Source organism: Oppia nitens, unplaced genomic scaffold (assembly GCF_028296485.1).
Source record: "Oppia nitens isolate AA-2021 unplaced genomic scaffold, nextdenovo-longstitch-racon4-pilon3 scaffold3_pilon_pilon_pilon, whole genome shotgun sequence".
NCBI lineage: Eukaryota > Metazoa > Arthropoda > Arachnida > Sarcoptiformes > Oppiidae > Oppia > Oppia nitens.
Window position 1 is genome coordinate 2,193,068 of NW_026533221.1, and position 14,438 is coordinate 2,207,505.

Here is a 14,438-nt window from a genome sequence, read left to right on the forward strand (position 1 = left end):
AATAAAACACAAGAGTTGGTCTCCAAGGAGTCAGTCGTTGTCGTCGTCGTTCACCAATGAATCCAATGTCGTCGCGATTGTCATTAAATAAAATAAATAAATAAATTCAAACAACTGTTGTCCCGACGACTACTGGACTGATCCGTCACTTCTGTCAGACTGCCATCGACTTGACATTCCTCGACATATCGTTTTTTTTTCGTTATTAAAAAGAGATATCGCTGTCAAACTCTCTTGAGAGGAGAGGAGTGTAAGAGCGAGAGAGTCGAGAGAGAGGGTAAGTGAGTGACTGAGAGAGTGAGTCGTTCTCCGAGGAGAGAGAGCACAGGCCTGTGATGTGCACAGACTTTATCCGTCAGACAAACAACTATTAAGACTTTTTACTTTTTTTTCTTCTGTTGCTTTGCTTTAATGGTATGATTTTTATTTTTAAATAAAAGACACAGCGATTGAAGCGAAACCAGCGATTGTTAACATATTATAGTCGACACACACATACATACACAACACTAATACTGTATAGAGTGAAGGAGTTTTCAGTTCAATAACATATAACCAACTAATTTGTGGCACTTTTTTGTATATATATGTATTTTTTTCACTGACGAGGAGGACTGGCAACTAGTTTTGGTTACTGTAGTCCCGGAGCTTATCTCTCTCTCTCTCTCTCTCTCTCTCTCTCTCTCTCTCTCCCTATCATTGAATTCAATGCAATACAGTATAACAACATATAATAATAATAATAATGCCTTTAATGTTGTGTTGTTTCCAATAGTTATGTGTTTGCAATGTTTTATATTTAAGAGAGGCTTTTATGTGTGTATTATAAACACTATTAAACATTAAAAGCTATTGGCATTAGTGTTGCATAACATGACTCATACAATACATATACACACATACCTACAGTAATACAGTCAGTCAGTCAATAGCAGGCATTACAACCATCACTGGCTATAGTTTACATATAATATCTATTCCCTCTATACTTACCTGTGCTGTGCAAGTCTTTTGACACCAGGTGTTCATCATCATCATCGACAACACCAAAACCGGTCCTCACATACATTATACATATACACCGACAACAGCTGATCCCCATTAGGTATGGACGACGACAACAACAACATTCAAGGCCTGTTGGTTGTCAACTGTTGTCCGCAGATCACACCGACACACGGCTTCATCAATGGTAAGGGGGCGGCACTAACTAACTGGTAGTTGGTGATTGGTAGTAAACAACAACAACTTACATCTGATCTTTATTTTGTTTGATAATGATATCCACAGACATATTAAAACAATTGAATGGCGATAATGATGGCCAATATGTGGCCAAATCCATCAACTTTGGCGCCGACGCCTCAGCTGATCAACGACGACAACTAAACGACATCCACGGCTACGGTGTCCGCATTGACAACAAGTACTACTCGGCAAATGTCCACTTGTTTGACATCGTCGACAAACATCTGATTAATCAGAAATTTGCCGATTGTGTCGAAGGAGTCATCGTTTACTATGACTTTGATCATGTAATTGTCTTAACCATTATGTTGTGTTTGGATCTAATGATAATTACTAATTATTATTATCTTTGACTACTTCTACTATTACTACTGAATAGGATGACACCTGTTTTGATGTCCTACAGTCGTGGCAATCATTTATCGATCAGTTTAACAACGAAATCAAATTATTGGTTTGCAATTCAATTGATTACAATTGTGGTAAGTCTTCTTCAAATCAACAAAATTTATGGTGAAATTCAATTACATTTTATTTGTAGGCAATAGTAGTGATAAACTTATGAAGTGGTGTTTGGACAACGAGTTTGAATTAGTCGATTTGAATCCAAACACTGATGATGATGACGATGATAACGACACCGATGCAGATGATGGTCGGTTAGAACCGTTCGGTAAACAAGAGGACGGTATTGTTCGCATAACACAAGCCATTCATGCGCACACCTGGCCATACAGTTCGCTGAAAGCCAGTCCACAGTACAAACCGTCCGACAAATTCAAAGACTTATTGGACAAAGAAGTTACTGGTATTATCACTGATGATAGTGATAGTCCATTGAAAATTGATGACAATTTTGGATTAGTTGACAACGATATGCAATGTTTTAGCAATTTGTTTGCAAAGTTTAATGATATGAAAGGTATTTCAAATTTTTGTTTCATTAACTATTGTTTTGTAAATTTAATAAATATATCATTATTTTACATAATTTTTTTGTTTTCTTCATTTTTTTTAGTAAAAGCCTCACAATTGAGTGAAACGGATCGAAAAAAGTTTGCCGAAGATATGACTATTGCCTTCTGGAAGGCCATCGATGGCGATGAAGAAGACATTGAAGGCCTCGACGACGATATTTAAATGAATTAAACATTTTTTGTTTATTTGTAATATAAATATGTATATAAAAAAAATTATAGTTATTAGTATAAATTATATGGTTTACACAATCAAATTAAATAATTAATAAAATAATCGTAACATTCAATCATCTGAATCTGAATTGATTTCTTTGAGCAGTTCCTCTTCACTTATATCTTCATTATCCGAATTGTTATCGTTATCTGAAATTTTTTGCTTATCATTCATCACTACTATATCATTGTTGCCATCATTTTGTGTCTCAATTTCAATATTTTTATTCATAACTATATCGTTCTCTTCATTTTTGCCATCATTTTGTGTCTCAATTTCAATCTTTTTATTCATTACTAAATCATTGTCTTCAATATTATCATCATTTTGTGTCTCAATTTCAATATTTTTATTCATAACTATATCGTTCTCTTCATTATTACCATCATTTTGTGTCTCAATTTCAATCTTTTCATTCATTACTAAATCATTGTCTTCATTGTTATCATCATTTTGTGTCACTATTTCACTCTTTTCATTCACTATCAAACCATTGTCTTTATTTGTGTCATTATTTTGTGTTACTTTTTCATTCTTAACTTCTTGTAAATTATCATCGCTGTTGTTATCGTCATTGATTTCCGACAGTTTGTCGTCAATTGATTTTTTCTCTACACTAAACTCATCGGTTGGCATAATATTGTCATTAGTTTTGAACTGTCGAGGAATATCGTAAAAGTCGCTGATATCACTCATGTTGTCGTCCATATTTGAATCGACAACTTTTTCAATGGATGTCGTCATCAACGATGTCGTGTTCGCGTATTTCACCGGATTTGTGGCCACCGTATTGCCAATAATCGCATCAAAGTCTTTGGCAAAGGCATTGTTGTCGGCGTCAGACAAGTTATTATCGTCGTCGTCGTCCTTATTGACGACAATGTCCATCGAATCCACAGACATATCGGTTCGAATTCTGTAAATATAATTCTTGAGCGCCTTCTTGTGTCCTAATTGTTCGCATCGGTCGATAAAGTCATCAAACGTTAGGCTCGGAAAGAGTCGGTGCGCCCAATGGTTCAACTGAAACATCATTGCATTCAAGTCTTTCAATTCGTGACCCTTTCCGTCAAACTTAAAATCGGCAAACAGTTTGGGCAGACTTGCGATACCGTCTTTTGACATCAGTTTGCTTTCATTGAGTATCAGTTTCCGTTGGGTCACAATTCGCCGAACTTTTGCCTTGACTTTTGCCGTATCGGTATTGTTGTCGTCTCCGCCGCCATCGTTATCATCACTTAGTCGTGCAATTACTTTCTTTGGCTGTCTTTCTTTAACTTCGATGGCCTCATCGATACCACGATAGCCATCATCATCTTCTTCCGAATAATCATCGTATTTTTGACTCAGTTTTTGTCTCTTGTGACCACTTTTACCGGCACTACTTGTATTACTAGTTTCACGTCTTTTATTTGATCCACTAACTGATGGTTTCTTAGCCGACGATCTGATCTTTGTATAGTTGTCTTCATCATAGTGTAAGTGTTGTTGTGAAGACTTGTGGCGGCGATTAGATTCTTTGCGGCTGTTGTTGTCTTCTTCGCGATAATCATTGTCAACGTCGCCGCCGTCGTTGTCGTCGTCATCGGCGACAAACTCGTGATCCCTTCCCTCGAGGATCAGCTGCAGTTCGTCCTCTTCTTCATCTTCTTCAATATAGCTCATGATGTCGTGTCGTGTGTCCTATCAATTGATGTTTCTATTGATTTGATTACTAATAATAATAATAATAAAAGTTTTTTTTGTTTGTTTGTTGGCTTTGAATGTGATTTCAAAACTAAATTAAATATTTATTTATTTTAATAATCAAACAAACAATTCATTTGACAATACATTTGGCGCTTTAAAACAAAAGTTGTGTCGACATCTGTTGGCCATTGGTTTGCAATTAATTTTATTTCATTATTATTACTGTATTATTAATAAACAAAAAATATATATTTTTTACGCACAGAATATTCTTGTATTATTTACATTAAATATATAGTAATTTTTTTTGATATATATTTTTTGTTTGTTTAAAAAAAAACATTAAACAAACAACATATTAATTATAAATTATTTCAATACCATTAAATAAGAAATGTGTAATTTTTTTTTGGTGTAAAATCTATTTATTTTAATTTTTTTATATATATATATTCATATATGTATTAACGATTATTAATAAGTTTTATTTGAAGTTTATTACAACATTTTATTGAATAGTTTTTTTTTAAATAATTGTTTCAAATTCAAATAAAACAAAACAATCATTCAATTTGATATATTTTCCAAACTTTAAACCAATTTTATTTGACCAAAAAAATAAGATAATTTTGGATACTATTTGGTAAATTGATTGAAAATAAAAATATAAAAAATACATACATTAGTCATTGCATATCCAAACTTGTAGCCAATTTTTATTTATAAATTACAATCAATAAATATAATTGTATAAACATAATAACAATTAGATTATGTCAAAAAAAAAACATTACATATACTATAGTTTATTGTTGTTGTAATTAGCTATTAGTTTGTTCAAAACTAATAGCATTATTAAATAAAAAATATTTAGCAAAACAATATTTATGCTGAAAAAATAATACTAAATAGAAATTTATATTTTGTATTTATATTTTTTTTATTAAATTTAATTAAACATTTAAAGCTCTTTAATATCAAATGCATTATTAACGCTTTGACTTAAAAACCGTGTAATCGCTAACAAAAAATATATCATTTAATAATAATAATATTATGTTATACAGTATAATGTTAACTAAAATTTATTAAATATGGATTTCTTTTATCTTTTTTTAATTAAAAAAAAAAGTTTATTATAACGGAATGACAATTAAATTAAATATTAATTTGTAATAAAAATGTTTAAACAGTATTTCAGTTTTCAAGTAAGAAATTTGTCGATTAATAATATCTGACTAAATAATAATAATAATAATAATAAATAGAAAATATAAAAATAATCAATAGTTAAAAAAACAAATGATTTTTTCAGTTTATCCCAAAAATTGATATATCAATGAAATATTAAAATATCATATAATATATTGATATATAGATAGATATATTAGACGTGTCGTCGTCGTATAGGCGATAATAAAGTAATTTTTTTAAAAAAACAATTGTTAGGTATACCAGACATATAAACACACAGACAGACAACACGTGTGTTTGTGTTTAATAGCGACGCGTTGTTGAGTTTTCGGAGATACTGTCAAAAAAAACAAACAAACAAATAAAACAAAATTATATAAATTAATTATACACTAATTTTTTATCAATACTAATAATAATATAATTTAGTAAAAGTTAATTTTTTTTTAAAGTTACAAAATTTTTTAATTTTTTTTTGTTAGTGAGATATTACTCGAATTCATCGGAAGATTAAGTGATTTCTTGTTTACTCAAAACCAGAACAACAAAATCACTAGTCTTCCAGACAGACACGAGCACTGGTAGGTTAAAGAGAAAGAGAGAGAAAGACAGAGTTTCCCATCACTTTGTAAACCATATATATATATATATATATATTAGTGGTAAAGTTAGTACTGGTATTATGATATATAATTTATATTGTAATCACAATACGGTAGTCATATAACTAAATAATTATTTATATATATATTAAGACCAACCTCTTGTGTATCATAGAACAGGCCACTCGCACCTGATCTGCGTTGCCTTTAACAGTAATCTTGCGCTCATTTCCGGTGCCAACGGCACTATCGATCGATATTTCTGCACCGGAATCTCGCCTAACAATCCGTATTCTGTTACCTCCCTTTCCAATGATAGCACCGGCCACCTGAATCATTAAATAAATCAATCGATTAATTAAATTATTTTGTTTAATACAACATGAATAAAAAAACACAAATAATAAATACATTGTTGGGAACACTGATGGTAGCGGTGGCCGAGCCATCAATATTTTCAATGATATTTTGATCGCCCGAAGTGAAACTCGATTCGTCATTGCCGGCGCCGTAACCGTCTGACCATAGATTTGGCGAATGTATTGGTGCGCCTGTTGTAATGTTATCGTTGGGAATCACGTCAGACCAGTAGGGCTGATCTACGGGTGAGAGCGGTTGCGATACAGGTAGTCGAGGATTCTCTGCTTTTTTGAATTATTTTAAAATCAATTATTAGAAAATTATAATACATATAAAAACTTAGTTAACAACTCACGTGGTGACCAGTTTCGCGAATACATTGGATTGTGAGGACGTCGATCGGCCGCTGGTCTGTTATAAGGCATTTGGCCAACCCATGGCTCGGGTGGCATTGGCATCGGAGGCGCATCCTGATGCCAGGGAACACCATCTCCTCTCCTGCCACCACCCCCTCGGCCACGACCACCGCCTCCTCGACCGTATGGCATATTTGGTCCGCGAGAGCGAAAATTATTGGGGACGGGTTCAGTATAGCCGCCATATTCGGGCGCAAAATAAATGTCAAAATTGTGTGGATCGTATAGTTTGACGGGTCCCTTGATTGGTGAGGCCAGTATTATTTCCAAAACAATTTTGATTGCATTGATAACAATGGTTGGCGGGCCCTGAATGGCGCAAATACGCTCAGTTGATAGCGGACAGCATTGGGAAAACACTTTGATTGCCGCTTTTGTTTGCTTTTGAAAATAATTATATTAATTTAAACCATATATTCTGTATATGTGTATAATGTTAACAAAAATACTGTACATGTAGTTGTATAATATAATATATTACTTACATCTCTGAGATCCTTAATCCTGGCGCCTCCCTTACCAATGATGCCTCCGGCATGTGATGTATGAATCAATAGCCTTATCTCGACTTCATGCTCCGGGTTAGTAGCGGAACGCTATATATATTTATCAAAAATAATAATTGTTAAATAATAAAAATAATAATTAAGTTAACAGTATTAATAACAAAAAAATAACACTCACGTCATCTATAAATCCAATAACTTCAGTCAGTATATCTCCGAGCGTTTCAAGTGTGGCAACAATGGATAGGACCCTAAACATTGTGGGTAATTACCAAAATAATATATTACACACACATACAGACAAAAAGTCATTTTATTTTTTTTAAATATGGCAAACAAATTGTCTGCACAAAAGAGATGGTTGATCAGTGATAATAATAATCAGTGATATACTGCTCTTTTGAGTAGTGGTGTCGCCTAAACTGCATTTGCATCTCATGGATATATATATATATAAGATTATAGATTTATGATTATTATATATATATTTATTGTATATACCGTTCAGGGCCGGGACAGTCGGGCACAGTAACGCTTGACTTATACTTTAGTGTGTGATTTTTTTTCAGTGGGTAGGTCATAGTCCAGGTCATATCAGAACAGCACATAATCGGCCAAAAGGTTCAAATAAATCGTTTTATTTATTTTATATGATTTTTTTTAAAAAATCAATAAATGTTGGGCAATTTTTTTTAATAAAAATTATTATTTGGACATTTGGTTTGGAGAGATGTATGTTTGTGAGTTTGATGTGTGTGGGGCCGGTAGTAGTTTCAATATAGCGAACAGTTAGATTTTTATTATTTTTTGGGCAACAAATTCAATGGTTAATTTTTTTTTATAAATGTTTCGGCGATTAAACGGATGGCCGCCAAATACAGGTAATGAATAACCACAGAGAGTGAGTGTTGGTATTGATGTATGCAATGGGAGAAAGAGAAAAAAGAGGCAAAAAACTCGAGTTATCCTCGTTTTTCGGTTTACAGTCATATTTACTGTTATTTTTTATAAATATATATATATATTATAGATTATATATAACTTATATATAATTGGCTCTTAAGGTATTATAATAAAAAAAAATAATATTTAATTAATCAATAGTTTTAATTATATTTAAATATAATGTATATAATCGACTCTACATTTATTATCAGAAATTAATTAATTTTTTTTAAATAAAAATAATTTCGTCTTTTGGTTATCAACTACTACTTAACATAACCTATCACTGGAAAGTACTGGAAAAAAATATGACACTAAAAGACATACACTTAAAAAATTGATTTCAATTTTTTAACGATAATATACAGACTTAAGAGTCGATTAGAGAGAGAGAGAAATAAAGAAATAGTTAGAGAGAGAGAGAAAGAAAGAGAGAAAAGTAAAATATAAGAGACAATATATATGGTCGCCAATGACTACTGTATTGGAAACAAACTGAAACAATAATTGGTATCAAGTCTTACGTGTTTTCTTAAATGGTTTATATTAGCCCCTCCTTTGCCAATGATGGCACCGGCCTCCTAATAGACAACATAGAGAGAGAGAAAAAAAATTATACATTAATTAAAATTTATTCAATTACTTAAACTTATTAAAATTAAACAACAGTTTTTCAGATACATAAAAAAATCAATCACTCCTTTACGGGGGGAGAGAGAGAGAGAGATGACATACCTTACTGGACACCAAAAATCTAATGTCCAACTCTTCACTGGTACGGACTCTCTTGATCGGCGGCGGTTGCAGTCCGTCCGGTTGGTGAACGGCTACTATTTTCGGCGGCTGATCACCGTCTTCGATGTTGTTGTTGTTGTTATTATTTTGATGATTATTTGCATCCATTTCTTCAGCTTTAACTTCAGCCACTACTACACCATCTAATTCATCATCCAATGGGCGCTTATGATTATTGTCATTGTCGTTCATGTCGTTCGGGTCGGAAAAATTGGGTAATCGGGGAAAAACTGTAGTCTCGGGAAGGGGAGGCTGTGTCGGCAACACAAACAAACAAAGAAAATCAAAAAAACTGTTAGTTTTTTTCTGGTTTGAAAAATAATATATTTTCAATTCAATTCAATCATATAAACTGTCCGACAAAGTCGTTAGTCGCGAGTTTATATAAGAAATATAGTCACTGGCAGAACAGTTAGCAGATAGAGAAAGAGAGAGAAAAAAGCTAACTGAGCTGACACACCACAGCTATTTGATTGGTGGGGACAGTAGTTAGTGGTACTACTATTAGAGGGACTGTTACACGACGATACCGATCGAGAGCGCACGGGGATAGGGGGGGAGGGATAGGTGTTATCACTTAAGGTATTTTATATTTTGTTGGGATCAATACTTAATGAAATATATTAGTTTTGTGTGTGTGTGTGTGTGTGTAGCCAAACATATACATACATACATATGCAAAGAAAAACGACTCAATAAATACAAGAAATATATTATATTATATATATATATATTCAAATACTAACTGTATTTGTATTGAATGTATAATTGTTGTATTATAATAGATTTCAACACAACATTTGATTCATCTATTGATATATATATATATATTACAGTATATATATATATGAGGATTGGGTCGCCTTAGAGACACTACAGAGAAAACCACAACAAATAGTTAGCGGAAAAAACAAAACAAAATTTATATATACAAAAAAAGTGCAGAAATACTGTACAATATCTTAGTTTTTTTTGGGTAATGTTTTTTATATTCAATATTATTATTATTATTTGAAAATACAATTGAGTGGTAAAAATGTTTGTGAAACCACCTGATGAGGGGTTTTAGCTATTTTTTTTGTCTCACTCTCTCTCCTATTATATTCAATATATTTATTTTATTTGCATATATTTTATTTCTATTTGATAACAAACACAATACAATAGGGTTTATCATTTAAATGTCTATTGAAAAAAACATATACAGTATTATTGTATAATGCAAAGTGTGCGGGGTATTTAAAAAATATATATAAATAAAAAATGATTACTTTAATAATATCTAAACACTATAGAGGTATATATATATATATATAAATATAAATCTAATATTAATAATAGATAGCATTTTCATAAATTAGTTTTCCTTATATTTTGTTGCTAATGGATATAAAATAAAAAATTTTATTATGAATTTGTTATTTTAAAAATATATATATTTATCAACAACAACGACAATAAGAGTACACCAAAATGATTATAAAAAAATATTATAATAAAAAATAAGAGAAAATTGAATTTTTAATGACTCGTTTTACACACACACAAGTTTGCATTCAATTGATAGGAAAAATATTGAACCAATATATATATATATAAACCGTATATACGGTATATATAAGCAAATATTAATGATGTCTAGTATATAATATATATATATTTAATGAATATATAACAGTATATAATTCTATAACCACAATATATATATATACCTTATATTATATACATATAAAATTATATTTTATTATATATATATTATAATACCATATATATATATATATATAGGGAATATAGGGATAAAGTGAACAATTATGTTAGCAATATATGGTGTGTGTGTGTGTGAGCCCTCATCAGGTGGTTGTGTGGTTTAACCAACTTTTTTATTGTTTAGTCAATTATTTGTTGTACTTTGTCGCCTAAGCGACGGGTACGGTGTGTATGTGTAACAGCATATCCCCAGCACTGGTATCTAAAAACAGTACAACACACTATTGTATTTGCTGGCGATCAGTATCTCTCAGTGAAGTTTTATTATTATTATTTTCGCCACAAATTGCAAATCTATTGATCCAAACTGTTTTGTGACACTTTTTTTGTGTGTCTTATAATATCTTTTACTACACTTTTACCGGTAGATTATTATTATTATTATTATTATACATATATGCATATACTAGTCATTTACTATATTTTATTTTAATAATATTTTTTTCAATATTACATTCATTAATAATGTTATATAACAACAAATATTGTCTTCCCCTCTCAACCCCCCACCAAAAAAAATAATTCAAACGGTGTATACAAATATATATATATATATATATTCGCCACTTATTTTTTCCTATCACTAAAATAATTAAATCGATTGAAACAACAATTTATTTGCAAATTTATAATACTATTTGTATGCTTGAAACAACAAAAAACATGAATCATAACAACAAAATAGATTTAATAATTTTTGTTTTGTTTTGTTTTTCAACAGCAATAAAATAATTTATTTCAATTATATATATATATAGGTATATATATATAATTTTATATATAGTTTTTTTTTAAAAAGTAATGTATTCAAACTTATAATAATAATAATAAATATAATTGCATAACAATTATAATACTTTTATAACTGTTTTTAATAATAGATGTTTGCAACTATTGATTGATTGTATATTAGTTTGCCAACTAATTATACTATTGTTATGTATTTGTCAGAAAAAATTTAATAATAATGATAACAACAATTGTCATCAAATCATTAATATAAAAATTCATATAATTTATATATATTGTAAATTTCACTAATGATTTTTTCTCTCAAATAATTTGATAATTTAATAAATCATAAGTTATTACATTAAATAAGTTAACTTAATATATATATATAGATGTAATAAAGTTGTTATTATTATTATTATCCCATAAGTAATAATTAAAATATTTTTTTTTAAATAGGTAATTTAATAAATCAATATTAAACACACACACAATAAAAACATTATTGAAATGACAGTGTATTTAAAAAAAAATTTGAGAAAAATTAATACATTTTATATATTCATATTCATTAGCCTATATATCATATATATATGATTCATATATCATATTATAAATTATATATTTATTTTTCATTTAACTTGAATTTTGTTAATTTATAAATATCATCATCATTAGCATCATTTTTTTTTGATTTAAATAATGCAATTAGTCATTGATATTAAAACACATAAATTTAAATGTAAAAAAAATTAATAGGGTATATATTTTTTTAAGTCATGGTTTTTTTAAAAAAAAAATAAAATATACAAAAAACAAATACTAAAATCTTTCACAAATATTTTATAGTATTATCTTTATTTATATGACAAACAAATAATAATTAAATTACTAACTAAATAAAAACAAATAATAATAAATCAACTAATTTGTCATTGATTTTGTTTATTAAAATTAATTAAATAAAAAACTAGTATTTATTTTAATTGGCAATTGATTTACTATACTATTACAGTACTATATGGGTATCGTATATCATATACTGTATATATATAGGGAAATAAAATAAAATTATATAAATTTACAAACATTTATCATAATATTTATATGTAATACACAATTCAATTCAAAAAGCATTACCAATTATATTAATATAATATAACTAATTAATTAATTAATAATAATACAAATAAAACAAATTATATTACAATAACACTATATATTATGTTATTTTTAATAATATTATTATTATTATTACTGTATTAAACAATGTATTGTAAATTATAGCGTGTGTTATGTAATAATACATTTACTGTCTCTCACTGTATGTGTTGATTGTGGTCTATATTATCATTGATATCGGGATTTGTTTGTACCGTTCAATCAATCAATCAATATATATATAGTACTATATATTAATGCAAAACACATGCATATCATTGAAGATACGGACAAATCATTTAATAATAATAATAAGCAAACATTTTGTGTCCAATAATAATCATTATATCAATTGATAATACAATACAAACAATAGTTGATTGCATTTAGTCATACAATACAAACATCTATTGATAATAACAATCGAAACAAACTTACGTTTTACTGATAATTGTGTCCAAACTATTGGTGTTATTGTTGTTGTCGTTGGTGTGAATGACAAGTGTTGGATGTATTGATTGTCACACATATACTCATTGGTTGTCTACTGTCTGTGTGTTGTTAGACATGTAATGAGTTGAGTGAGTGAATGACTGACTGTATCTTCAATCAAATGGTTGTCCTCTCTCTCTCTCTCTCTGTCTTTCGGTCAGAGAAACAGTGAATCAATTGATGGGATAATACATACAAACAATAAACTAATCACACATTCATTTGTCTGACAATTGTTTTGTTTACCACTAATAGTGTCGACAATTAAATTAATATTATTGTAATGAGTGGTCCGTTAATACATTGTAATAGTAATGCATTCATACAGTAGTAGTAGTAATACATGTATTAGTTATAGTAGTGATGGCTGTGTATAGTCACGTGACTATCGACTATTTAGTGTCGAGTATTAATACCATAAACAACGTCTGTGTTTGTGTCGACCACAACAACAACATCATTGACGACCAATTGAATGAAGTAATCGACAGTTGATTTGATGACAACAACAACAACAAACTTATTGGTCATTGAAATCAACTCATGATTACAACAATGAATGAGTCATTAACTGGTCGTAGACTGAGTCAGCTTAGGTCGCAATTGCTATCTATTAGTAGGTCTCGTGTGATCAACAAGACATCCACTTTAAGACTGACTTCACTTCAAACATACTGTCCATTAGTCCAGTATATACTCAACAATACAATGGATGGCATTATTTTGATTGCCGTACAGGACGTGCTGTCGTACGCCATTGCCATCAATGCTTTCAACTATAATGAGTAAGTGATAAGTGTGTCCACACATTGTCTTTGACTAATCAATTGTTTTGTTTGTTATTTTAGACGAGTTGTTGAGCTCATAGCAGGCTTAACACAACTGCTTGTTGACTTCGGACACACTATTCCTCAGCAGTGGCCAATAGTGACCGAAACTAATCATGAATTTATGAGGGAATGGTTGGATAGGCTGTTGATTACGAGATTGTCTCAACTGACGATTGATGACAATCCAGTATACAATACTCTAACGGCTATTATCGAGACTTACCGAAGACCACTCAACGGACACATTACGCCCGAACTCATAGCAGTGGCTGAACAGCCATTGGAAGAGTCGTCGTCGTCGGCTAGTAGTGGCAAATCACTAGTCGATCAATTGGTTGACTTAGAAGAACCTGACGTTGCTGTCTGGCCTTCTGATCAACTCTCAGACGTATCTAGCGATCCATTGCCACCTCTTAGTAATGATTCGCAACACAATCTATCATCAAGTAGTGGCTCATCCGTTGATTTATCACCAAAACCATCAACTTCTTCACAAAAATAATTATT

General features: G+C 30.1%; 4 protein-coding genes across 4 annotated transcripts; 2 read left to right on the plus strand and 2 right to left on the minus strand.

Annotated features, from left to right (window-relative positions):
* The first annotated feature begins 864 nt into the window (after window positions 1-864).
* On the plus strand, window positions 865-2,388 carry LOC128957413 (alpha- and gamma-adaptin-binding protein p34-like). The gene is made up of 5 exons (XM_054303162.1): window positions 865-1,192; window positions 1,291-1,535; window positions 1,628-1,730; window positions 1,790-2,170; window positions 2,267-2,388. Exons 1-5 carry the CDS (start codon window positions 1,108-1,110, stop codon window positions 2,386-2,388), a joined length of 936 nt encoding a protein of 311 aa, XP_054159137.1. The 5' UTR covers window positions 865-1,107.
* An 86-nt stretch (window positions 2,389-2,474) lies between these two features.
* Window positions 2,475-4,145, minus strand: LOC128957412 (protein PFC0760c-like). The gene has a single exon (XM_054303160.1). The coding sequence runs from the start codon at window positions 4,105-4,107 to the stop codon at window positions 2,512-2,514; it is 1,596 nt and encodes a 531-aa protein (XP_054159135.1). The 5' UTR covers window positions 4,108-4,145; the 3' UTR covers window positions 2,475-2,511.
* A 1,327-nt stretch (window positions 4,146-5,472) lies between these two features.
* LOC128958883 (heterogeneous nuclear ribonucleoprotein K-like) lies at window positions 5,473-13,436 on the minus strand. The gene is made up of 10 exons (XM_054304842.1): window positions 13,048-13,436; window positions 8,890-9,201; window positions 8,679-8,735; window positions 7,711-7,754; window positions 7,388-7,460; window positions 7,189-7,299; window positions 6,643-7,084; window positions 6,339-6,568; window positions 6,087-6,256; window positions 5,473-5,662 (listed from the first exon to the last, which is right to left on the minus strand). Exons 2-10 carry the CDS (start codon window positions 9,139-9,141, stop codon window positions 5,629-5,631), a joined length of 1,413 nt encoding a protein of 470 aa, XP_054160817.1. The 5' UTR covers window positions 9,142-9,201; window positions 13,048-13,436; the 3' UTR covers window positions 5,473-5,628.
* A 98-nt stretch (window positions 13,437-13,534) lies between these two features.
* On the plus strand, window positions 13,535-14,433 carry LOC128957756 (uncharacterized). Its single transcript, XM_054303569.1, has 2 exons — window positions 13,535-13,886; window positions 13,950-14,433. Exons 1-2 carry the CDS (start codon window positions 13,645-13,647, stop codon window positions 14,431-14,433), a joined length of 726 nt encoding a protein of 241 aa, XP_054159544.1. The 5' UTR covers window positions 13,535-13,644.
* Window positions 14,434-14,438: the final 5 nt, after the last annotated feature.

Excerpts from the sequence above, each read along its gene's own strand:
- LOC128957413 (XM_054303162.1), top strand. The coding sequence starts at position 1,108 with ATGGACGACGACAACAACAACATTCAAGGCCTGTTGGTTGTCAACTGT. Across the intron at positions 1,193-1,290 it reads GACACACGGCTTCATCAATG|ACATATTAAAACAATTGAAT; the intron begins GTAAGGGGGCGG and ends TGATATCCACAG. Across the intron at positions 1,536-1,627 it reads TTTACTATGACTTTGATCAT|GATGACACCTGTTTTGATGT; the intron begins GTAATTGTCTTA and ends ACTACTGAATAG.
- LOC128957412 (XM_054303160.1), bottom strand. The coding sequence starts at position 4,107 with ATGAGCTATATTGAAGAAGATGAAGAAGAGGACGAACTGCAGCTGATC.
- LOC128958883 (XM_054304842.1), bottom strand. The coding sequence starts at position 9,141 with ATGAACGACAATGACAATAATCATAAGCGCCCATTGGATGATGAATTA. Across the intron at positions 8,736-8,889 it reads GATTTTTGGTGTCCAGTAAG|GAGGCCGGTGCCATCATTGG; the intron begins GTATGTCATCTC and ends GTTGTCTATTAG. Across the intron at positions 7,085-7,188 it reads GGATTAAGGATCTCAGAGAT|CAAACAAAAGCGGCAATCAA; the intron begins GTAAGTAATATA and ends TATTTTCAAAAG.
- LOC128957756 (XM_054303569.1), top strand. The coding sequence starts at position 13,645 with ATGATTACAACAATGAATGAGTCATTAACTGGTCGTAGACTGAGTCAG. Across the intron at positions 13,887-13,949 it reads AATGCTTTCAACTATAATGA|ACGAGTTGTTGAGCTCATAG; the intron begins GTAAGTGATAAG and ends TTGTTATTTTAG.